This window comes from Diadema antillarum, unplaced genomic scaffold, assembly GCF_040938485.1.
Source record: "Diadema antillarum isolate AM-2024a unplaced genomic scaffold, OU_Dant_1.0 seq00000819_RagTag, whole genome shotgun sequence".
Taxonomy (NCBI): Eukaryota; Metazoa; Echinodermata; class Echinoidea; order Diadematoida; family Diadematidae; genus Diadema; species Diadema antillarum.
The window spans coordinates 1,924,218-1,950,262 of NW_027271696.1; the positions used below are offsets into that span (position 1 = coordinate 1,924,218).

Sequence of the window (26,045 nt, forward strand, 5' to 3'; positions counted from 1 at the left end):
ATGTTTCCTCATTGTCCACCCGAACTCATGGCTTTTACCCCAGTCCACTCGGCAAAGTTTCCCCACCATCCCCCCTTTTCCCCTCTGGGTCCTGCCTTCCCTCCAGTGGTAGCCATCGGGACATGGCATCCCCACACGTACCGCCCACCGACAAAGCGCCCTACCCCGTACTTTATCACCGACATTCTCGGCCTCACCGACCCGGCAGCGGCGGCGGCGGCGGCGGCGATGGCCGTCGACCGCCAGCACCACCACTTCCACTACGCAGCGACGGGCGCTCTACCACGCTCACCGCCCTGCCCGTGGGACACGGCCAGCCTGGCGCAAGCTGCCGACTTCCACGCGCACTGCCGAGGGTTGCGCGCCTCATTCAAACAGGTCGTGGAGAAGGCTGGTTTCGAGAAATCCAAACACGATTCGTCATCCTGCGAAGGGCACATTTTGCTAGGCCATAAACAAGCCAAACTCGGGGCAGACGACAAAACAATCGACCTACTCCATGCGGACACAGGTGGTGAGTACAATTAAACCATCCATTTACGCCATCCAGACCCCTGTAAAGTAATGTATATCCTTCATTGTCTAATTACCGTTGATTGTACATTTCGGTGGCGGTAACAGGCATTTATATTGCACCGGGGGTCTGTAACCAACCACCATTTGCCACTTTTCACCGCCGCTGCCTCTTCATTTTATCGCAACCATTTTAGTTTTTATTGAGGTTCGTCACCATTTTACGAGCAACAGTAAAGCAATTAGCGAGCGCATTGTGGGCTCAAGTGTAATTTTCTAGCCATTAAAGCCAAATTATAAGTGTAGTAATGGGCCATTTAATACCCGTGTGTGTGGGAGAGGCAGGGGGTAATGCTTTACGTGACGTATTTATTGTTGAATTACTAAATCGTCACGTCGACTCGTGTACCCGCTTCTCTGCCTTTCAGTGGGAAAGGTAAGTCGCCAAGTTGGCGATTCTCTCGCATATTCACCGTGACCTCCAAAATAGAGACACTCCGGAGTGACTGGTGATTAAGCATGCACATTTGCGGGCTGTTTTCGCAAGGATTGGGTCGGGTGTTTATCCTACTAGGCGCTGCCGGTGTCTCGTATCGCGGCAGAAGCGCGGGTATCAACTCAAGCACGCTTGGCCCAGTGCATCCCGTGTCGAATGGCTCGCCGCTGGAGATGTGCAAATTCGAGAGAAGAAGAAGAAGATAAAAAGGACAATCAAAACATTTTCCCGAACGATTTAGTGGACGATAGTAGTTCTTTTTTTCCCCTCTCAGCAGCGAGTCTGACTCGCGACTAGTATGATTAGCCGTGGGTCATTGTATCCACAAGTGCATTTAAGATGGTCTCTATTAAGTTACACGGACGAGAGTGGCGCGATTCAAAGAGAGCAATAGCCAGCGAGGATAAGAAAGTCAAATCAGTTCATGGCTTACAACGAGCACCAGTTTGAAACCCTCTTTTTCTTATTCTATTTTCCCTCTTTTAAATACTTTTCCTGAAGCAACTGTCAGCGTCCACTCGGCAACTGTAAATAGGTGATATCTGTCTTAGAGTTTGAGGTGATGAATCGATACCTAATCGTGTCAGTGGGCACCTGCAACTTTTAGGCAATATAATACACGTATATCAAAACATTCAGGATGAAAATTTATTCCAAGTGGAGAACATAGTTTTAGTAGACACACCATACGTACAACGTCAACTAAGCCATTTCCTCCCTTTCAAAGATTCATTATTCATAGTCATTACCAGGGAGGTGTGTCTCATACCTCCCTTCCCGGACAAACGGAGTACATTAAAGCTTAACGTTTAGCAGCTCTGAGTAATACCAGGAACATAAATGGAACACATTTTCAAGTTGAGAGTACCATGTCAGTGATAACTGAATAGACGCAATTCTTGGAAGTAAAATAAGGCATAGTAGTTACAAATTAGAAGATCCCAGTAAGTAATAGGTACCATAAGCAATAAAGAAATTTGACTCAATTTGTTTTTCAATGGTGTTAGATAGTATGCAAGTAGGACTATTTGGGAAAGAACTTTCTAAAACTCTGATGTGATGCGTAGATTAAGGGAGAAATCAAAAGACAGACATGGAGAACAGAAGTGGAACATAATAATTTATATACTTACAGTACTTATTCACAAATGCATACGCTCACGTGCACATGTAATGCATAATTTTTAGCAGAAACATTTGGCGGCAGTTATTCGCACATCTCATGAAAGATACCTCTCTATACCTCTTTTATTATCAGAAATTCGGGATTGAAGGGGGGGGGGGTGGTTGAAAGCAGTCTTGCTTTAATCTCAACTTGTCTTATCTATTCCCTCTATTTCTTTTCTTCCCTTCCCGTCTCTTTCCCATCTCTTTCTCATAATGCGAAGCTTCAGTTTTAGTTTTAGCTGTTGTTGTTGTTGTTCTTCTTCTTCTTTTTCTTCTTCTTCATCTTCTTCTTCTTCTTCTTCTTCTTCTTCTTCTTCTTCTTCCTCTTCTTGATGCCATTCTGGTATATACTCTGTTATTTTTATATTTTTAATTGTCTCACTATGATGTGATTTAAATTTTCGGTGGCGTAATACAAGCTGTGTTTCTGATTTAAGCTCCCCCACTTTGGTTCTTATGACTACGACTTATTTACCATTAATTTGTTGCAAATGTTGTGTTAGCAGCAATGAATTAAACGTTTCGATTATTTCTATACGTCCACGAAAAAAGACAAAATATTATTGTACAGTAAGAATCATTTTAACTCATTTATGTTCGTTTCTTTGTTGTTTGTGAACAAAAAGTGGAAATGAATTCAAATCAATCAATTAATCAATCAATTAAATAATCAATCAATCTATCTATCTGTCAAGTAACAATACATTTACTTGCTAAACAGCATAAGAATAAATTTGCTCACTACTATTAGCTTTACTATGTCGTAACGTGGAACAACGAAAGAAAAAAGTAAAAACTAGTTTTACAAAAGAAAAAAAAACTTTAACCAAGGAGCCAAGTATTACCAATGCAAATTTTACACCAAAATGCGACCAAGAAATGTAGTTCGTTGTTTATCTTCCCATAAGTGACAAATGTCTCACCTTAGGCGTTTCAAACACCTGAGAGCAATCGTTTGCTGAGATTTTATGGTCAGGCCACAAAGAATATTATTGGCAGAGCCGAGGTATGTCCCTTTTTATACTGCAGATCGAGTGGCACACTAACCTTTGGTGTGTGTTTCTGAATGACAAATGATGAACTTCTCGCATTAGTCGTGGTTTCATGAATAGAGCTCTGTTCGATAGAAATCGTCGTACTCGGCCGTTTGTACCTATCCTCTTCTTTGATGACGTCATAATGAAAATGAATAAACCGTAACTACGCTCGCTAACCAATCAGCAATCAGTAAAGTCTGAGGTTGCTGTGAAGCTATCTTATCTAATCATTCCTGAATAAGAAGATGGTATTGTTTCAGTCTACCATCACATTTAAAAATCCGATGTAATCTAGATAGATATTACAATTTAGACGTTCAAGATGTATGAAGAACGGTTTGAATTTTGTGTAATCAGGCGTAGTGGAGGGGGAGAGAGAGTTAGAGAAGAAGCGATAGCTAGATGCATTGTCGTACTTATTCTTATCTTATTCATGTTCTTCTTCATTTCAGATGTGTCAATCTCTTCAGTTTTTTTTTTTCGAACATATAGGGCGGACCATTTCTGAATCATACTCATATCTAAAAATTTCGTTGTTCTCACTGCGGTCAGTATTGTAAGTATAGAGATAAAGCCAATGAATTTGTGTTGTAAATAAAGATCGGGCACTGACGTAATCTTTTCTCATAGCAGTCTCGATCTCGGGAACGTCTATTTTAGATCAAGGAGAGTATGGCGTCGCTTTTGCGGTCTTGGGGCGTGTTCGATACGGCCCCTTTCGATACTACGTCCGACATCACTATAGGGCCCTCGCTATGTAAGTCGTCCTTAGCGTCGAATAGAATGTGAACAGAAATAGATGTGTTCTCATGAATAGGACATGCACACACACACACATACACATACACCACATAAACACACAAGCGCGCTCACGCTAGTCGCACCGATCTTCGGCATGCCACGGAATAAGAAAAAAAAAAACCAACAGCAGAAATTTATATACATATCACGTTTTATCTGTTTAAAGCTGCACATTCAAGGAAAAAACTACCCGGCGAGAAAAGATTTTTCAAGAAGTGTTATATATCAATAAATTCATGAATCTGAAATGAATGCAAAGTAGGGAACCCGGGGCAAAGTGGACCAAAAATGTTTGTCCAGCCAAAATGAGAATTGAAAGCAGAGTAAAACAAGATTTGTTTTTTTTTTGTTTATACTATTATCTGAGGACTACCGCTAACAAATGGCAGTAGAATTTGTTTTCAAATTATCAGTTTTATCAATTACTGTGAATTTGACAAAAGTATGAAAATTCCACTTTGTCCCAAACCATTGTGGGGCAAAGTGGAATACAAAACGCAAAGCATGGGGCGTGCGTAGAAACGCACCAAACTTCATTTTACCCACAAGCCCATTAGTTAACATGTTCCACCTTGCCCCGTCTACTTTGCCCCAACCATGTATAATTTTATCAACATGCAGCACTGTGACGTCGGCCATCATTTGCTCGCCTTGATATCACGGTTTATGGATGCTTGAATTACTTTGTATTACTTTATGTGGAAATAAAATCATTTTGAACTGAATTGAATTGAATTGAAATCCATGCAACGTTGTTACCATGGTTTTCGAGATACTATTTCAGATAAGCATAATGATTTGGCATGAAATATATAACCATCAATTGTTGGTTTTGAGGTATGCAAAACAGCTATTTTCCCTTAAGACACACAAACAATTATTTACAGAGCTCTGATATCAAAAGATGGAGCATCCCTAGAGGGATCTTGGTGCATTATCTTTAGATTCAAGACTGAATATATTTAGGTTTAATGGGGGTGTTTCACTTTGCCCTGTGTTCCTCTTTGCCCCGGGTTCCCCCCATGTCAATGAAATATGAAAAAAATGCTGAAAATTGTAACAAGTTTTTACCATTTGAGTGATAAAATGAGAATAATGAAAATAAGAATACCTTGGACAAGCATTTAATTTTCAATGTCCTAAAAGAACACCTTATAAAAATAGATGAGATTAAGACAGTATATATATATATATATATATATATATATATATATATATATATAATATATATATATATATAAATTATAAATGAGTCAAATATCCTTCACCCAAAAGTAAACTTTGGCAGCCTTCTTTGGCAAATTGAGCTCTGTCGTGTAACCCGTCTTGAAAATATGATGTTGAGCCGCTCGACCCCTTATTGGCCATGTTGGCCGACACTAGTTCTCTCGTCCTCTCTCTCTCTCTCTTTCTTCCTCACCCCCCCCCCCCCCCCCCCATTCTCTCTCTCTCTCTCTCTCTTGTCTCTCTCCCCCACCCCCTCTCTTTCTCTCTCCGGCCAGGGTAACATCTCGAAACTGACCATCCTATTTTCTGAACAAGACTGCATGTCGAAGAAGGGTGACGAACACTCCTGTCCCACCCTCGTCCCTAGTTTATTAATTGTCTTCACCTTCTTTCTAGTTTCGTTTCGTTCGTTTTAGTTTGTTTTGCTTTTGCTTTGTATTGCTTTGCTCGACAAATTGAGTGAGCACGATAATTTCATACTTAATGAACTTTCTTACTCTTTTTTGTATGAGCTTGATCTTGTTCGTGGTCAAGGCCCGTTTGCGTATCTTTAGCTCTGAACTAGTGCATAATCATGGAACGAAACTTCATTCTGGCATTGAAATGTACCCTGTGTTTGTAGGGGGAGGTGAGAGTTGGGTCTCACCTAATTACAACGCAATCTTCTTTTTGTTCATTTTCAATATTGATAAAGTCGTCCACGTCAGCCTGACTAATTGATAGTCACGTGAGATTGTGTGTACATTAGCCTTATTAATAAATTAGTATTGTCATGTGACATTATGTTTAGTTAATTGTTGGCTCTGATTCTTTGGTTTTGCACCAGCGGCTATTATCTGCTGGTGAATTAAGGGTCACCTGTCCTCAGCAAGATATTAATGCAAATGACATAATATTGGTTTCACTTAAAATATTATGCTCTCTTACTGTGAGGGCGAGTCTTAATTCCCCGTTTTACTGTTATGATTACAGGTTTCATGTAAAATACGTGCCTATGAAGAAGAGAATTACCAATTCATCAGCTACGTACTGACGAAGAGAAATATCTATCATTTTGTTGAAACGATATCAATAATATATATATATAAGGAAAAGGTCATAAAGAATTTGAGTGCGAACTGATTGAGTTATATCGACATGAAGGTTGTTTTTAATATAATATGACAGTGTTCCTATTCTTTCCCTTAAATATTGACCTGAGGTACATCTGTTTAGCTTGATAATTTCTTACTACCGAAGATGATCGCTGGGTGTACATCAAAACAAGAACATGTGTGGCTTTTGTGCACAGTAGGCAAGCTGTTGGTGTGACAATTGATCAGCGTATATACACAATTCGCTTCTCCACAATCATTTGCCTTTGACGCTAAATGTTTGCGTGCAATGGTTTCGATTGTTTGTTGTTGTTGTCGCACTTATATAACATCGTTTGTCAAATAGTGCAACCGAGAAGGGGAGGGGTCATCAAGTGCTCAAGGCCTTGTCGATGGCGCTAGATTTGCATGTAACTGTCCGGGCCCGCGGTCGAATGGCTTTTAACATGGGGGCGAGGAATCAATATCACTAAATGCTCGGCTAATACTGTAATAATTGGACTAGCTCCAGACGCGCCTATTGATCGACACCAAAGTGTTCTCTTGCGATCATTTGGCGTTTGGACCCATTATGCTTTGGGGATTGAGAGTACCAAGAGGCATAGCGAGGCAGACAGACATATTATGAGTAAGTGGAGGAGGGGGGGGGGGAGGTAGGGGAGGGGGCGGGGCGGGTCGAAAACCACACTAATAGCGGGTATTCTGTCGGCAAAGCACTTTAAGTGATGTGAGACTGGAGATGAAAAAAATAACCCCACTCAACAACGATTGAATGAACAATGAGACATGTTAAATCACAATAGTCTCAATAATGATGACACTTTATGACACAAAAGATAAAGTGATGAAAACAGATATTTTGCTGGCAGACAGAGACCTTGAAACTATTTTTCAAGCGACGAACATTTACATTCACGATTTCAGATTTTTCTTTTCGTACCATAACTCAATCATATCGAAACCCAGGATACCGAACTGCAATGGCAAAGACTCAGTGCATTAGTTATCGTTTTAGAGCCTGTGAGCTTGCTCGTATCGATGGATGTGTAGCAAAGCATATCTAGGGGGTGAGAAATCGAAACGGAAACACTCGTGTTGCGTCTATCATTAGAGAGGTGTTAATCTGTACCCTCCCACTTCAGAGGCGATTTCCAGTGGAATATAATGTCGATGTGCAAAGCTGCAATTACCAGCAGAAGCGCCCTTTTTTTCCTGCCTCCAATGCCTTCCTTGAAAGTAAAAAATGAAATAAAAGAAACAAAATGCAACAAAAAACTCAACAACAACAAAATTCATAGTTCATCGACACAGTAAACCGTGACTACATACACTCTTCTCACGTAAATGTTGAACCCCATTCAGCCCCCACGAGTCTTGTGGCCTGAAGTGGAGTGAGTATAAAGATAGTAGACTAGAATGGCATTTAGACAAAAGTCTTTTGACTTCATTATCAATCAAGATACCGAACGGAATATGTCGCTAATGGGCTCCATTGATTAGTTGTCTGTCAAGTCGCTTTGATTTCTCCAGTGTTTACACGATGTGTCGATTGCTAGTATTGCACTGGTGTGTCAGAATTGTAACTCTCCCCCTATAGATGTCTCTGTTTTTAAGATATCCTACTGTTCTGAATAACAGAAAAGAGCGCTTGTCAATTATCAGATATCTGTATATTCGGCTAGAATATAGAGATTGTGATGTTTCTCATATTTGACTTGACACAAGTAGATCAGCTGTCGAAATCTTGACTAACAGACGTACTCTCACAAAGCAAACATATCACGATGTGTCTTCATTATTTTCCTTCTATCTTTTTTCTTTCTTTCTTTCTTTTTTTTTTTTGCTGACGTATAGATACAGTAGCTGTGCATCGCAATTTCACCTGTACTAAATCTCACTTGTTTTATGAAAGAAAAATACATACAAAAAAAAAACTTTCCTTTACAAAAGTCTTTGATTGGAACATGACAAAAGAGGACATCGGAAAAAAGTAAGTTCATTGCGATTACTAGAAAGACATTGCAATTGGTATGACATGATATTTTTATGAAGGTAAATTCTTCAACACCGCACAATGCAGAAAAGGATTTCACTCAATTCACAATTTAGAGTTGGTTGTTGTCCTCATGTGAACGTCTTTTAAAAGAGTAGTATTGTCATGACACAGAGTAGTTAACCTGTCTGACTATAATCTTAATCTGATTATAATCTTAGTCTGATTAAACATCGAACATATATTTCACTGTTTTTTTCACCGTCAAGAACAAAATCAGAGTTGGTTGCAAGACATGACACTCTTAAACAACAATTTTGATGACCCATTCTCTTCTCAGCCGATCATCTTCACAAACCAAAAATAGTCTAATGACGGACGAAATGAGTATCTGAATTTCAATTACATAAAATAATCATGTGCCAATGAAGTACATTGTTGAGAAGAAAAAAATCATTCCATGCTTTTGTTGATTTTTCCGAAAGAAAAGTAGAATCAAACCACCCAAAATATACAAGGGGAGAATATTGAATTTTTGGCAAGGAATAACAATGCTTTGGGATTTTAAACTTTCATATGGTGAACTGTAATAGTGAAAAAGCTTTCACGTCACATTATGCAAGTCAGACGAGATGATGGTGTCATGGCCTCGCACTTTTGATTGATAGATTGATTGATTGATCGATTGATCGATTGATTGATTGATTGATTGATTGATTGATTGATTGATTGATTGACTGATTGATTGATTGACTGACTGATTGACTGATTGACTGATTGATTGACGGTTGACTTTATTTCTGCATTTCTTTTTTCATACATCAATGTAACCAAACTCAGTTGAACAAAGTTATCGAGTATTCTTTGAATCTAACAGTTGAAACAGATAGGTGATTAGCAAAAATGTACAGCATTATTAAGTGATGACACCAAAATACTTCAATCAGCTCCCACTCAAATTCTTTATGACATTTTCCTCATATATATATATCTATATATATATATATATATATATATATATATATATATATATATATAATTTTCCTTATACATGTATATATATGTATATATATCATTTTCCTTACATATATATATATATATATATATATATATATATATATATATATATGATATTAACACTTGGTGATTCTATCCTTCTATGAAGAGTGCTCAATATCCTCAAAGGAAGAGCTTTGGACAGAAGTATTGGAACAAGTTCACTCGGTTGACAGCAGGTTCATCCGTATTTATTGCTACTCGGAGTTTCATGCCACCTCCATGAGGCGCAATCATCAGGCAATCTGAATACCTGATGATTGCGCCTCATGGAGGTGGCATGAAACTCCGAGTAGCAGTAAATACGGATGAAACTGCTGTGAACCGAGTGAACTTGTTCCAATACTTCTATATATAATATTATATATTTTAGTAAAACTTTGTTACTGTTCTACACATGTTTGACTATATATCATTCTTGATACGTGAACACTTAGCTAAATTTCACTTGTCTTTTATATGGACTCTTGCCCTTCTAGTATAAGTATATAGATAACGGTCCGAAAGTAATTCAAGGGCAAGTGCCGTCTAGTTTCTTAAAATTCTTACAGGTGACTTCCTTTCCCTTTGCAAGGGGGAAGGGGGTCATGGGTAAACTTATTTCAAGGGCATGGAAACGTCTTGCTATCGCCTCACGAAGAGAAGTGTAAAGGTTGAATGTAAGTGAATGATACAATGTGCAAATCTCTTTTGAAACTTTCCCATTATGTACACATAAAACGTCATTGCACTAAACAGATACTCCAGACGACTTGTATAATTTCACATCATGTAGTACCTATAAGTTGATAGTGCCATGTATAGATTTATCGAATTTATTGTGGTCCTTGAGCAGATAAGCCAATACCCCAAAACCCAAAATAGAAAACACTGAACAAGAATGATGACATAGGACTCTCACATATTCCAGCAATGTAGCAATGTGATTCCAATACAATACTACTTGCTCAGCAAGTCCCCCTGTGTATAATTTATGCATACTTTCTTCTTATGTTCTGCTTCCTTCCCAGTTATATGAAGCTGTTGAGTCATCGGCCTCGTTCATTATTATTTGTTATCAATCTTTAATGCACTCTTATTCCTCATCCCAAACACTATAAATTCTGAAACTCTGCACCCAGTATAACCAATCAACAGATGTTTAAATGCAAAAGTCTGAAAATAATCCGTAAGTTTCGTTTCAGACACCCAGTTATCCCAAGCTACCATTAATCGAGGAATCACGTGGCCGTGCCACAATCTCCACCTGATTTAAACTCACATGATATACATTTCACTTTACACATTGTCTGTGTCTTTGTCGTTCTAGTTTGTTAAATCATCGTTGTTGCCTCGGAATCTCCTCCCCTCTTTAGCTCTCTCTCTCTCTCTCTCTCTCTCTCTCCTTTTTTTTGTTATTGTCATGTTGCTTTGGTTTAAATGATCCACTTACTTCTTAATTATCACATGATCTCCACCAAGTTTAATTAACCCCTCTCAGATCCTGTTTACAAGAAGGAGTGCATCACCGCCTAGGGCGATAATTAATAAACATATTAATCACCATGTTATGGACATCCCCCCTTCCCCACAACTAACTGCCGCGTCTCACGACAGTCTCTGTCATGTGATCATCGGATATCCGGCTACCGATGACTCAAATGTTTTGGAAAACCTTTGCCATTATAACAATTACTGTTAGATTGAAAGTGTGAATTACTTCGTCACTATAAGTCGTACCATAATTTATATGATACCCATTATGAAACTTTCTGGTCATAGATAAAAAAAAGAATAGAATAACAAAAACCATGCCTGGAAACACAGTATCAGTTAAAGTGATCTTGTACATATTTTTTTTTTTTTTAATCTAATTCTGTGAATATTGCCACCATTGAAACATCGTTATACATCAAACCTCAATGACCCACATTGTATGCGTCAAGCTGAACAATCATTGCAACATTATTCAAAGAGTCTAAGCAGTAAAGAGGCACAAAGGTCCGTTTTTCTATTTAACCCGTCGACTGTGGAAAACGGTTGTACTTTGTCTTTACTCTATGGGGGAAGTTACTCTCACGGAGGCGACAAGAGTACTCTCGCAGTACTAACATGACTATTCCAGGTATAGTGAATAATACAGTGGTTTTGCAATCTGGAATAAGTTAATGGAATAAGTTAGTAGTGCCCATGCACCTTTCGAGTAGTATCTAACACACAAACACACACAGTCTCTCCCCCCCCCCCCTCTCACATATACACATACACACACACACACATTCACACGAATATGTTTAGCAAAACTTTCAGTTATCATATCAGTTTGTTTTATGATTTAAGAAAATGCTTTAATCGCACTGCTAGAGGGAAGGCTCTAGAAACAAAGCTGAATTCCCTCATTGATATTCAATTCTAAGTACTAATGTCGCCTCATTATACAGAATTGTGATATGCGATTACTTGTAGCTATAAAAGCAGTAATGCTGTATGAGCTCAAAAGAGTGTCAAATCTAGTTTCATCGTGTCGGCTATTGCAATTTTCATTAGTCACACATAATATACTTCACTGCATCTTTTGATTTTAGATAACATTAATGAAGTCTGACAAACTTGCAAAAGAGAACGTGCAGTGACTTTACTGTAGTCATGCAGTCTAACTATAAATGGCAGCAAGTTTTATTTTAGATTTAGAGACATCTTCTCTGATATTGCCGGAAATAATATAAGAATTTCACACAATTACAATCATCTTCTTCCTACATATTTCATTTGATGGATCGCCTGTTTTTCTCTATCTCGTGAGAAAGAAACATTGTGGAAGAAAAAAGAAAGAAAGAAAGAAAGAGAAGAGCAAATGTCAACATATCTTAATTGAATCTTGCCAAAAGGAGAAACAAAATGAAATGATGAAATGGATAAGATTCTGGATGCTTTGGTATGATGGTTATGCAACAAACACTATAGACTACAGAAAACAAAGTGGATAAGAACGTTTCATTTGCATTCCCTCCTTTGAAGCTCGATCTTTCTTGTGACAATTGTAAACTGTCCAGTGGTCACATGAGAAAAGAGAAGAAAGTGGTGGAGAATGCTGGCTTCGATCGCCGAGAAAAGAAGAAGACATTGATTCACCATCGGACTCGGTCCCCCATTCAGACACTTAATTGTCAAGCCCATTACACAACAATTAGTGGCAATTAGTGAACAAGGTTTGGCGGCGGAAGCAATGGGGATCAGATTTACGGGACGCGCGTCTTGTAATACCCCTTGCTGACTCGCAGCAAGTGCTCAAAGGCCATGAGGTTCTGTGAAGGACAACTCCGTCTTTTTTTATCTCTTCCGCTCGTCCTCTTTAGTATACATGCACATCAGTATGTATTTATGTGTGTATGTATGTATGTATGTATGTGTGTATGTGTGTGTATATATGTATGTCTGTATGTATGTGTATGTGTGTGTACATGTATGTATGTATGTATGTATGTATGTATGTATGTGTGTATGTATGTACGTATGTATGTATGTTGCCACACCTTCGTCATTATCTCTACCTCCCGAGGCAGTCTTGTTTCTTACGTTAGATCATCCCTTTAAACACAACAGTTTGTTTTTTATAACTTCTTCAACTTACCCCATCTCTTTCACAATATTGATTCTGCTTGAACTTAATAACTCTTGTCGACAACTTATTTAAAAACCATAATCTGTTTACTTCAGTTTTCTTCTCCCCAACCCACCCCTCCCCCTTTCCTCGTGCTCTAAAAGGTCGTGAAAAACGTGAATTGACTACCCACCAATGCAGCTTTTCCCCTTTGTGTTAGTGGGGTATTGTCGCCGTAAAAGTTAAAGACCAGCAATCCAGGGGAACCATTAGCACAACCCACTAATAGGTGCCAATTAACCCACACTCGTCACCGGACTGTTAGCTGCCTCGTTATAAGTGTCGCACCAGTCACGGTAAATGTTGCCACTCAGACCCGACAAGTGTCCTGTCATGGGTCTCTCATCCCTCGTTCATCACTTTCACTAAAGTCATAACCATGATAACACAGTTGCGGTACATTAAGTACAATAATTCCTCTGGCCTTAACCGATAACTGATGTCTGCATTGAGTCTCAGAAATACCATTTTGATTTAATGATAGTATAATCATTTTCCAAAGTCATGCAAATTGCATGAAAACATTTGGATTTGGAACGTTCTCTGTTGAAGGCACTAATACATGCACATGTTGGATTACTTGTCTATTGTTCATTTCGATTCAAGGAATGAGTCAAATATTTCGATGCAAACTTTATCGTTGACGATTGATGTCGGGTACAACTCGGTTCGGACAATTTCGACAAGGTGGGACGCGTATTTCTCCTACTCGCCGGTTCCTTTATCAAGCCTGTTGTCTGTCCAGGTAATGCGATAAATGTGACGAAACTGTCTGACAAGACTTTGACGGACAGCGGACAGCAGCCCTCTTCATTATATCTGCATCGATGAAGTGACCGATGTTTACCTATTTCTGGACTGACCGGCTGACTGACTGACTGACCAATGTTTGGGTGGACATTCTCCGGCCGCCTTGCCTCGGGTGACTCTCAAACTCTTCAACACCCATTGTACAATTGCCGACACATCTTGATTCAAAAGAACCAAGTCTGAAAGCGCACGTCCGACTTTACCGTCTTCGTTAGATAGCGTCTCGCAATCACGCGTCCTTTTCAATCAAAAAGGAAGCTGTCTCTTTTATCTTTCTTTCTTGTCCTTTCACCATCCCCCTTGTTTTTTGTCAGCTGTTTCCCACGTCACTTGTATTAAGTGTTGCTGTCTCCTCCTTCTCTTTACTAATGCATTCATTATCTGTTCGAAATCGTATGTATTCTCGAATGGGTCATATGAGATCAGATGTATTGTTACTTTTCTTCGACCTTTCCCCATTTTAGGAGTATTGCACTAAAGGTCCTCCACTGAACGTCTTCTTTAGGTGAAATGTGTCTTTGTATCAATCCAGATTTCTCTCTCTCTACCATTTCAACTTCATTTGTGATTTAGTTCTTCTTATTTGGCAGGACCGCGTCATCTGAATCCGAATCTCTCTTAGCGCTGTTTGTGTTGTCTTTTTGTTGTCTCTTGAGTTGAATTTTTTGTTTTGTCTCGCTTCATTTTCATTCGGATGTTATTCCACATTCAACCGATATAGGAGCCTCAAACTCTTGGCTCGCCCCGGGCGATCAACTGCAAATTCTTTCCCCCTAAACCACGACCAGCACCAAACGGGAATCGCAACACGCCACTCATGTCTTATGTAGCGACTAAGTGCTTCCAAATGGCGTCTAATTGTGTATTTATCACGTCAGATGTTTTTTAACTCGCATACCCCTCTAGTCCGCCATGGACTGCGAGGCTTAGGGTGGTGGTGTTGTCGTTGTTTTTCCAAAGGTGTTTTCAATACGATAGAGTAGTTTCGCTGCGAGAGAGGACGGGGCAAAGAGCAGATACAGGCATAGTGGATGCAATTAGTGGAGGAAGTCGGATTGATATGCGTGTTGCTACTTCACTCGCAAACTGTAGTGACACATCGTCGATACCCGCTGAAAGTCTAATGACGTGGTTAGCAAGGCAAAACGTGTCGGGGCGGCAGGGGCAGAAAAACTTGCTTAACCCGTGGCAGTACGTCGTCGTACTCGGCAGGAGAAAGAGAGAGAATCTCTGCTTTTCGCACGGCCTAGCTCTCGCGTAACCTGATAGCACCCACCCGATTCATATTCCCGCTGTGTACGAGTGTTCGATCTTATTCATGCTGCCTTGTATCGAAAGCTAAGCGAAGTGTCCAAAAATGCTTGTGAAGGATTCATTGCTGACGTAACACTTAAAAAGTGATCCCTCGTTTACTTCTCAGTAGATGGCGAATAGTGCCTCAGGAGTACGTTTATAAGTGAAACGGAAATTATTGACGAAAGCCATTAAGATGTGGGCCATAAATCAAAGACTGATGAGATATTACATTGTCAGAAAATAAGCTGTTTATGATAATAACGAAGAATTTTTTACCCTTCCCTAATGTTACATATTTTCCGCAAATTCTGTGTATAACACAGTGATACACTGTAATGATGTTTGTCTCTTATTAACAGCCAGGCGTTTAACAAAATATTTAACAAGTCATCATGATACACTATTGATTTAGTGGACGTAAAGTTAAAGAGAGATACTCTAGGGTGCCCTTAACTGACACTGGTGCGACTACTACTACTACTACTACTACTACTACTACTACTACTGCTACTGCTATTACTATTACTATTACTATTACTATTACTATCGTACTTCTACTATACGTCTACTACGTCTACTACTACTACTACTACCACTAATGATACAAATGATAATACATGCATATAAAGAAACATATTGTGAATAAAATTACCACTTCTAGGCAGACAGAGAGAAAATGAAATATGTGCATCATATTTATATTTGTCTCTCGTGTGTCCAATAGGGCCCTATCATGAGTGTAAATAGTGTAAAATCTACTTTTGAGCGTTTTTAACTTGGTTATAAGACTTCGTAGTCAATGGTTTGGAGTCTCCATGCAGTGTTATACGATTATATTACGTGTAGATCTGCCTCCAAGTAAATGAATACTGCCACTAAGGTGTGTTTTAGGAATCCTTTGTCCGAACCAATCCCCAGAGGACATGGGCACTGTCTTGAAATGGGAAAGGTCTTCCCTTTTTGTGTGTGTGATGCCTTCTTTAGTAATCCACATTAGTCCATTAAAGAGCCTTCAAATGTGAGAGATGTTTGAAACATTTCCAGTTTGAAAAAGAAAGAAGTCCCTCCTTAAAAATAGATTTACCCATATAATTGTCTCTTTTTTTTAAGTAGAAGGAGGAAACACATGAATAGCGCCGCCACATTCAACAGTCCGTCAATCTGTCAGATTTTCACCAGCAGTGAATGCGGAGCGATTTCTCTTTTATGTGCGACTACAAGACGTTATAGAAGATGTCTCAATTTACAAATCAATAGTCGCGACACAGGCGAACATTTCATTTTTGTCGTCAATGGCCGAGCTTGTGTCGGAGGCAGTAAGTGTGAGGCGAAGGACATTCTCGTGTTTGTCTGTAGTGGATCGTGTGAGACGGTCGGGAAAAAAAGAGACAGGGTTCTTAACGTCTAATAACTTTAAAAGTCTATCAAAGCTCTTGATTGTGCACGCGGTGAAGAACTGGTAACACTTGCGACAATGCCGACAAATGGCTATTAACGCTCCGTGACACTTCGACTAAATTGATGAAAAACCCTTTTCTATGCGTCCGTTCGCTCCATTATCCTGGGCCAGCGGCCATAGTGGGGAAAAAAAAAACCCGGAGTGCAGCAGACAATCACCTGATTACTCACTGAGGGGGAATCCAAATGGATGCCGCGCAAAACCGATCGATCAAAAGCAGAAGACAGTGTAAAAAGGGGGTAAATATGATTTGAGCGACAAGTTTTTTCTTACCACCACAGTATACTGTCTCAAACACTCGGCGGGGCAAAATCCTACTAACAAGAGAGAAGGGAGTCGAATGAAAAAAATCTAACCCGATTAATGATCGACACAGGAAAACCGGCATAATCCATACGCGGCAACAGCTTCATAAAAAGGGGATTTACGTTTCAAAATGACACCCAGACTTACTTATTGCTTGCGTCTATTGACAAAATTATCAACTTGTCTTGCTTCGAATCCCACGAAATTAGCATTGCGCTAGTTGATGATGTCGGTGTTGTTGGAACTTATGCGTATAAGTGGTTCTTTCCTATGTGTGCGGAACGGAAATGGAGGTTCTAAACGAAACACTAAAAGTGCACAATTAACTAACTCAGCAGTCAGCACATTTTGATATTAGAGGAATCCTTCTTGTTTTAACTACTTTCTTTTGCAGGCAAAGACTAAGAAATATTGTTAATACTTTGAGATTTAAAATAAAGCACGCCATTTCTAGATGTACGAAAACAATGCCAATGTGATGTCAGCCAAAGTTTTGTACATGATGAATTATCATAAGTGAATAAATGTAGGGATGTATTCTGTTTATATTATGTTCTTTCTCACTTTATATATATATATACATTCATAAAGAGAGAGGGGGGGGTGCTTGCGCATGTATGTGTGTGTATTGTGTAGGACCTATATCAACACTAGCCCCTTGGAAGATTAATGAAATGGACGCAAATATAGTGTCCACCAATCTTAACCGAAATAAAGATGATTCTTAATTTTTCAAGTTTACGAAAAATACTTTTAAAAAAGAGGGAAAGCAGGCTTTTCTTTTAGTATTTATGCACGATTGTAAGGATCAATCAGTGATGATTTCGATGTATATGCAGGGATTTGTAAATGGAAGAGTCGGTAAACATGATGAAAATATGTCGCCTGTTAAACTTTTGAGCGTATTTTTTTTTTTTGCTGTAAAATTACGCACTTACAGGCAAGGTCATTTTCCCCTCGAAATTCCCCTTCGCAGTTTCTTGAAATAGCAAACATCAATATTGGTATCTTTTTTCCTTCTCTTTGAGGTCTTCTCTTTGCATAAAAATATGCTTAAGAAAGAACTTAAGTCAGAAAATCAAACATAATTATAAGTCAGGTATCAGCCGATCAGAATTGAGTATTCGGGGACCTATGTTAGATTCACTGACTTATGTTTGATCGCATCTTTTTCTTTTTCTTTTTCTTTTTTTTTTTGCAACAGGACCCTAGTTATCTTGGGCATCTCTGAAAAAGGCAAAAACAATGGTTGTGATATTTTCTCGATTTGTATTTTATTTGCAACCTTATAGGAATATGTCATGTCACTACATTAGGTATATAAAGATAAGGCTTATATCAGTATTGTTGCCCTTGGAATTAAAAGGTTTCGGAATAGAGAGAGTAGGTAAGAGAAATGGTTCCGGGTACAATTCACAAATCATTATGGAGTCATTACCAGGTAATCATTAATAGTTAGATTGTGAACAGTACTGAATTTGTGAAATACGCTCGCGTGTATATCATGTCAGCCATACGTTTTAAAGTTAATAATTTGTGTGTTGTGCATATGTTTGTGTGTGTGTGTGTGTGTGTGTCGTGAGTTAGAGTGTGATTTTTCATGAATATTGCCTCCCGGCAATGTGTATTCAGATATGACTTTATTCACAGAATTGTTTACTCACGCCAAGCAAAAGGCCAGAGCCACACAACGCGCAGGGAGACGATCGAGGGTATCATTAGCCAGACACAGGGTCCGTCGCGTGCCACTTGCTTTTGAGCGTTTTTGACGGCGTTCTGTCGCCGATGCTTGGCGGTACAGTAGTGCCGCGTTGCGGCGGGAGCACGCTCCGCAGTCGAGCGTTTAATGCTACGCGGGAGGAAGCGCAATGCTACCCTTCTACATACGGAAAAAAGGGGAAAAAAAGCAAATAAAGAGAGACAGTGAGAGATAGCAAAATATATATCTGTTAAAGCCCAGTGCTGATGTTTTATGAAAAGTACGCATAATACCCACTCTCTCACTCTGTATTTTTTTTTCTTCAATTTTCTCCCCTCCATTTTGCCTTCCACACCTCTACTATAATCGTAATAAATGTTGTGTTGGTACAGTCGTCGCTGTGCATAATGATTAACAGTGCTAAATATCAAGTACATTATTCTATGTGCTTACCAGCATGAATGCCCGTTGAGACAATTCTCAATCACGCGCTGCCCAGTTATCACTGAAAGTATAATGAAATCAGAAAATCCGATGGGGGTAAACCTATGTGTATGATTGAATTTCCCTCCGTATTCTTATTATTAAGTCCTGAACGCCTGCAATCCTTTGTGAAATATACATTTTACAAAACCCAAGTCATACTGTATCGTGTCACCAATGGACCGACTTAACACTTTTTGATACTCATCGTTATTAGCATAATTGATTTGTATCTACATTCTACTCAGAAAATTCGGGGGCATATGCAAGTAAAAAAAAATCAATATGACACTCTTTGAAAAAAAAAAATGTCTAAAGAGTTGAGATCTATTCGGTTAAAAAAATCTGTAACCTACGTCGTTCCCAGTTGTGGATGGAATAGACATCAGCATAAAAAAAAAAATCACCAAAACCGAACAGGATTATGAACGGTGCTCTTCATACTGCAGAATTTCCTATTTATTTTGTGTTATTGTTTATCTTGCTCCTGTCCATTACAAGCTGATAAGTAAAAACAAAAAACAAGGCCAACTATTCTTTTGTCGTCGTTGACACCCACCCCCCTTGTCATGTAATATTTATTCGCCCTGATTTATCTTGTGGTAATATTAAGCTTTCCAACACTTAGTTATATAATTATGTGCTTCTGACAGGTCACGACAGCGACATCTCTGACTGCAAGTCGGACACGAGTTCGATCTCCAAGAGGAAACACCCCGCGGACGACGACGACGACGACTCGTCATCGCACGACGCGTCGAGCAAGGAGAAGAAGAAGAAGGCGCGGACGACGTTCAGCGGGAGGCAGATATTCGAGCTGGAAAAGCAGTTTGAAGTGAAGAAGTACCTGTCGGCCAGCGAGCGAGCTGAGCTGGCGTCATTGCTGAACGTCACAGACACACAGGTATATGACCATATATATTCCATCTCTCAGATTTATTATGAATTAAAGGGATTGTATAGTTTTGGTTGAGGGGTTTTCAACTCTTTGTGAGATAATGGAACACCTCTTATGAAATATAAAAGAAAATACAATTCTACTAGGAATTAAAAGTTTATATGATAAAAATTGGTCTTGAAATGGTCGTGATATCCAAAGACAATGAGGTCCTAATGTATAAAAGGTGGGACCCACCTTTCATTAGTACCACTTTGTTTTATCTTGTTTTTGGATATCTCAGCCATTTCAAAACGATTTTCATTTATAAACTTTGAATTCATCGTAGAATTGTGTGATCTTTAATATGTCATAAGTGGTTTCTAATTATCTCGTAAACAGTTAAAATCTGAATCCCCGTCTACACCAAAACTATACCATCCCTCTCGTTCCGTTCTCCCAGCGTGCACTTGTGCATTGTAAGAACAAAAATATACACAAGAGCCCAAAGGCAGCAGTTGCGATCATTTCGAATTCTCGAACTTTACCACCAACAAATAATTGCTCTTTATCGTCGGGGAGAACATGTATACAGCGGGCCATTGTTTCTCTTTAATGCTGGTAATTGTGTTTATCTCAAACATTTCGTGGGCCCAGAACAAACAATTCTAGAGCGATAAAGACATCCGCAAAGGGGTTGGGCTTGTAAAGTGATATGGTAACCTCTCGGGACAATACATTGGAATGCGAAGGAAAGAAATGTATTTGTTATTTAATATCAGACATGGGTAATGAAATGCATATCGATCGGTTTGTACATAAACACTCACACCCAGAGAAACAAGAACATTTTCATTCACTTGATTCAGCTATGCATTTTGAGAGAGCAAAACAAGCTGAACCTAATTTTTCTCTACTGGTTGCAATTTTCATGCCCTTTTCAGCCGAGTCACGGTGCTATTCATAAGTTACGGACACTTTTTTATTAATCCAATTACTGCGAGAGGAGCTCACAAAAAGAAGTGGCATAACTGATTATTATCGTTACAGATTTGCTTGCGAAGTCTTTTTTTTTCACATGGCGCAATAAATAAAAATCGGTTTATTGTAGTGAATGGGAATAGACAGGGAACTAAAAAAAATCAGTGATCTTTCTCGTCACCAATTAGTTTGCTTTTTACTCGATTTTCAGAGACAGAGATTCAGACATGCTCTCGACACGCATGGCCGTGCTTCGTTTTAGGGCACTCGATCTCCGCGATTTGAGTGTCTTGAAACAATCCAGTGATTCAGAGGAGTTATTAAAATTTGATACACTGAACCAACTTTCCTCGGTCAGCTGAAATGTCATGAAAGGCAATTACGTCCCCATTTTGATACCATGTGAACAAAACCGGAAAATGTTTCCATTAGTAGGGCTAGACCATCTCCCCCTTCATACACCGATATATATGACTGCTCTCCCCCTCTCTCTCCTCTACCCCGCCCCTCCCACCCCGCCCCTCTCACTCTCTCTTTCTCATACCTCTTTTAGATTGTAATGTATTTTCTTATCCCACGGGTGGATTACAGTTTTTGATTCCACTTATTCTCTTCCTCTGGCTTTCATTTTCGTTTTATGTCATGGGCGAGTGAAATGATGTTTCCATCCATTGAGATGGCGCCCACTGGGGCGCACAACACATCAAGCCGAGCTTGAATTGCCGCCTCCGTCCAGAGCTTGATGCATCGTAGACCCGGCGATCGTCATGGTCGACTTTTGAGACGAGATCGTTTTGATATCTAAATAGACTTGTTAATGATCATAATTGCTCGGCATTCGAGGGCACGTGCCGCTACGGACAAGCAACTTGCGGTTTTGATATGATTTTCCCCCCTTTTTTTTCATCGTCAGGAAGAGAGGCAAGGACATCGAAGATTCGCTTTAGATTCATTTCCAGGGGTGTTCGAGATTCGAGCATTGCTGCTCAAAAGCAGGGAAATGCACAACAACGCATTTCCACTAATCCCTCATTCTATTTACATCAGATACTTTTCTCGCATCGAGCTACCTACGCGGTCACGGAAGAGCGCGCGCTCGTACAAGTGCATTCGATATCAATTTCCGTTGAATCTTTATGGAATTTCGCAGTGATAGAAGCGAGTGCAGAGGGAGAGAGAAGGAAAAAAGAAAGGGAGAGTGGACGAAGAGAGATAGAGGCTGTGGCCAAAACTCATCAAATGATCACGTTTATTTGCTCGGTATCATCTTTGCATCTTGAGAAGAATGCACGGTTCGAGTGAAAACTAATCCGTGAATCATTCGGCAATTACATGCTCTCCCTTTCTCCCAGAACACTCATGCGCTTACTGTGTACAATTTGCGGAATCGTTCTTTTTTTACTCTTTATTGCTTGTTTGCCCCTCCACGCGGACAAAAGCCATACTGTAGAAACTTCTTCGTACACTTCGTGTATTTCTTTCAGAGTTTGGCTGCCCACGTATCTCCGCCAAAAGTTATAATCAATCAAATTTTCGTCACTGGATATCTTAGACAGGATGATCAATCAATTCCCATTGATTCTTGCGAAAGAAACAGTGGCGGGAAAATAAGAATGAAATTGAGACGGGGCAGAACGTTTGAAGTCACTCTGCTACATGAGGGCCGGGCGGCGCGAATGGGAAAGAGGAGAATAGAGAGGGGGTGGAATGATTAAAATGGATGGCCGTCGGATCATGCAGCGACAGATCTCGAAAATTAATTTCGAGCGCGGACGCATGCGTACGCACATACCTTGGATCTCGATAACGGGGGTCGAAAAAGAAAGAAAGAAAGAAATGCAAAGACAGCTTAACCAGGCAATTATGCGCGGGAAGGATTCAAGTGCGTCTTGTTTCCTGTCATTTGTAAGGATTATTGCATTGGAGCGTGACTAAGAAAGGTAATGATGACAGATCTCAGGAAATTCACGCCGTTGTCGACATGTACAGCAATTCTTTTCTATCACACAAAAAACACACACACTCAAGTGAGAGTGTGTGAGAGAAGAGAGAGAGAAAAAAATATGAAGGAAACCGAAAGAAAGAGATACTTTTGTTGAGAATTGTGAAAAAGTTGGGTGCACTTTCTCCCACTGGATTGATCAATGGTTTTCGATAATCTTTTGAGTGATCTTAAATTTTGAATCGCAATCAAAAGTGCTCTACATCAGTGAATTGTGACTACATGCTGATTGGGTTTTTGCTTCTTTTTTTTCTACAGAAATAGCTCGCTCTGTCTGACTGATTTCGCTGGCGTTAACACACTTAAGATGGCGACGAACTATTTGACTGCTATAAGAAACAGGCCGATTATCTCAGTGATAACAGGCGACTTTTTAAGTGCGCACTGAGAGAAGAGGCGATTTTTTCGATGTTCCCAAGGTGCAATTACGCATGTCTCGCTCCATCATGCTAATAATTTGTCGTCGCGTGTTCTCCCGCGAGCTAGTTTTGTGGAATTCTCAAGCTATTAACAACACGCCACCGTTTCGCGACCAATTTGTCTCTGTTCATACTTTGATTGCGCTAAACGCCGTAATGGGCGCTCCAGGAAACCTATTAGTTGCGTTCAGGAAATGTAGCAACTCGTCCGGCTCTTTGTTAGCAGGAGGCGCGAGATCCCGTCGGATCGTGGGCAGGAAGAGCAACATTTTACTCCGACCCTGTGGTTTCTCGCGTCCTTTTTTTCCCCCTACATCCTGGCGCGAAAACGTCCTCTCTCTATTGGCTGCGTCACAAAGCGACGTCCGTGCTCCGTTGAGGGATTGCTCGTTAAAGACGCAAGCGTGCGCGCACGTGTCTACACGAACGGAAACGCTAATTTGCATTTTACTTATCGAACTCGCGTGTTAACAAGATAATGGACCGCACGAATTTCCTCGTGTCTTTTTTCTTCGTTCACCATCCCTCCAAATCTACATGCCTCTCCCCCTCACTATCTCTCATTGTTGTCTTTGCTTGCCCCAGGTTAAAATATGGTTCCAAAATCGTCGCACGAAATGGAAGAAGACGGAAGGGATTTCGAACGCCGAGGCTGCGGAGCACAAGATTGGCGGTCCCAAGCACATCGACACAATACGACAGAAACAGCTCGACGCCAACAAAGGCAAACTATGTCCGGACACTATCGCCACCAAGAGCGAGAATCCAGACGACGCAGAGACCCAGACGAAACATCCCGCCGACGAAGTCGTTGTCGAAGGTACGCCAAGTCTGACGTCGATAAACGGAGCCGCCGAGCCCGCAGGCGACGCACGCGCCGAGTATGGGACGAGCACCCAGACGGACATCGACATCAATGATCAGGACAACGAGACGCAACGAGAAGTCGATCCCGTGAAACACAGCGTGCGCGATGTCTGCATCGAACTCTGTCGAGCTCCGGTTGAGCGATGCCAATTCGGGGTGGGACTTCCCCCGTTAGTCTCGAAGGAAGAAAAGCAGGACCTACCAGAGTCCATCTTAAAACCAGAGAACATCAGCCCCCCGCTTCAGAGACCACTCGAACAAGACGAACCTACCTCGGACGTATGATAATTTATTGAACTCTGCCGACATCTTATATCATGTACACTTGATTTTGACCACTTTATGTATATTATGAATCCATTTATATCATGCCCTCAGATTTGTGTACTGTGTAGCTGTTCTGACTATTCTTAGACGTACTTATATAACTTTGGAGACCCTCTAGAACAAACACACAAACATAACCTGAAACAAGTATTTGTAACGTGAGTTCTATATGTAATCGATGTGAATGCCGTCATCTATTGATTGATGAACGCTTGAAATGACTGGGGACGTCTTCTGGTTACTGCGAACGATTTCTTGTCTAAAGACTATCATGTTCGCTGAGTTTCAACCAAGAAACGAGTAAACGAGTCGATGGATTGCTGTAGGTCATCACAACACACAAGCAGTGAAGGAAAATATAATAATCGGATGGTCATAATAACAACTTTCTTCCAGTACATGCGATATGCAACAACAGGCAAACCCCCATTGAAGTTCTAGGTTATCATTGTTCAAATCAGATTTATATGATTTTAAAGCAAACTGTTGTCTATGGTTACACACGCACGCACACACACACACACACACACACACACACACACACACACACACGACAGCAACGCGAGAATCGATGATTTAATATGGCGCCCCACACTCACACATGGTTGATAGTCACACATATACAGACGAAAAAAAAAACACACCAATCATTTAAATTCATCGCTGACCAAGCTGTATCTCCGTGCTCTGGCTTTCTGTGATACTCATTACGTACAATTCCGATTGAAGTTCATAGGGTCGTATTAACCAGTAAATTATATCCCGTGATCAGCCAATAACATTGTTCTATTTAAACGGGTATACAGGTATATGCGGGATCCAAGATTTGCTCTCTCATCACCCATAGTCGGTTGCGTGTGGTATATGTATTCAATGAATCCGACGACGTTCTAGCAATCTTCCCATTGTGAAGCTAATCGAAACACAAATTTCCCACTTTTTAATTGGGTCGTCGCATTTGGCGGGTAGGTGTAAAAACATGGTCATTGTGATGTAGCGTGGAGCAAACTGCGATGTCACTAAAGGGGGCACATTGCGCCCCTTCATGTGTCAATGAGAATGTTCATTCAGCTATTCACACAGCGGGGTCAGCGTGTTTTGTTTGCCGCCCCTTGTATCTATTTAGACACCATGTTGACGCCTGTATTCAAAGTGTAATGGCCTCTAAATTCAGCATATACTGTCACGTGGTTTTTATGAGAAAAACCTGACTGAATAGACTGGTCTATTTCTGTGACGGGTTAATTCATCTTCTCTTATCCAATATGTTCATCATTATCATCATTACTAATACTGTTATCATCTTTATCATAATGATGATGATGATGATGATGATGATGATGATATTAGTAATGATAATGGCAATTATTATCACCATTTTGATTACCTTTATAATCCTTATTATTTTCACCATTATTTTTAAACTTTTTATTATTGTCATTATTCTATTTCGTTTTTTCTTTATTTGACACTTAAAGCAACCGCCGGAATACAA

At 40.0% G+C, this 26,045-nt stretch overlaps 1 protein-coding gene across 1 annotated transcript; it reads left to right on the plus strand.

The window, feature by feature from the left end:
- On the plus strand, nucleotides 1-24,508 carry LOC139739827 (uncharacterized). Its single transcript, XM_071650422.1, has 3 exons — nucleotides 1-514; nucleotides 19,731-19,981; nucleotides 23,942-24,508. The coding sequence occupies exons 1-3, from the start codon at nucleotides 1-3 to the stop codon at nucleotides 24,506-24,508; spliced, it is 1,332 nt and encodes a 443-aa protein (XP_071506523.1).
- The last annotated feature ends 1,537 nt before the right edge of the window (nucleotides 24,509-26,045 follow it).

What these genes read in the sequence shown, in the direction of transcription:
- LOC139739827 (XM_071650422.1), top strand. Translation starts at nt 1, where the DNA reads ATGTTTCCTCATTGTCCACCCGAACTCATGGCTTTTACCCCAGTCCAC. An exon ending in ACTCCATGCGGACACAGGTG is followed by an intron (nt 515 to 19,730) that starts GTGAGTACAATT and finishes TGCTTCTGACAG; the next exon opens with GTCACGACAGCGACATCTCT. An exon ending in TGAACGTCACAGACACACAG is followed by an intron (nt 19,982 to 23,941) that starts GTATATGACCAT and finishes TGCTTGCCCCAG; the next exon opens with GTTAAAATATGGTTCCAAAA.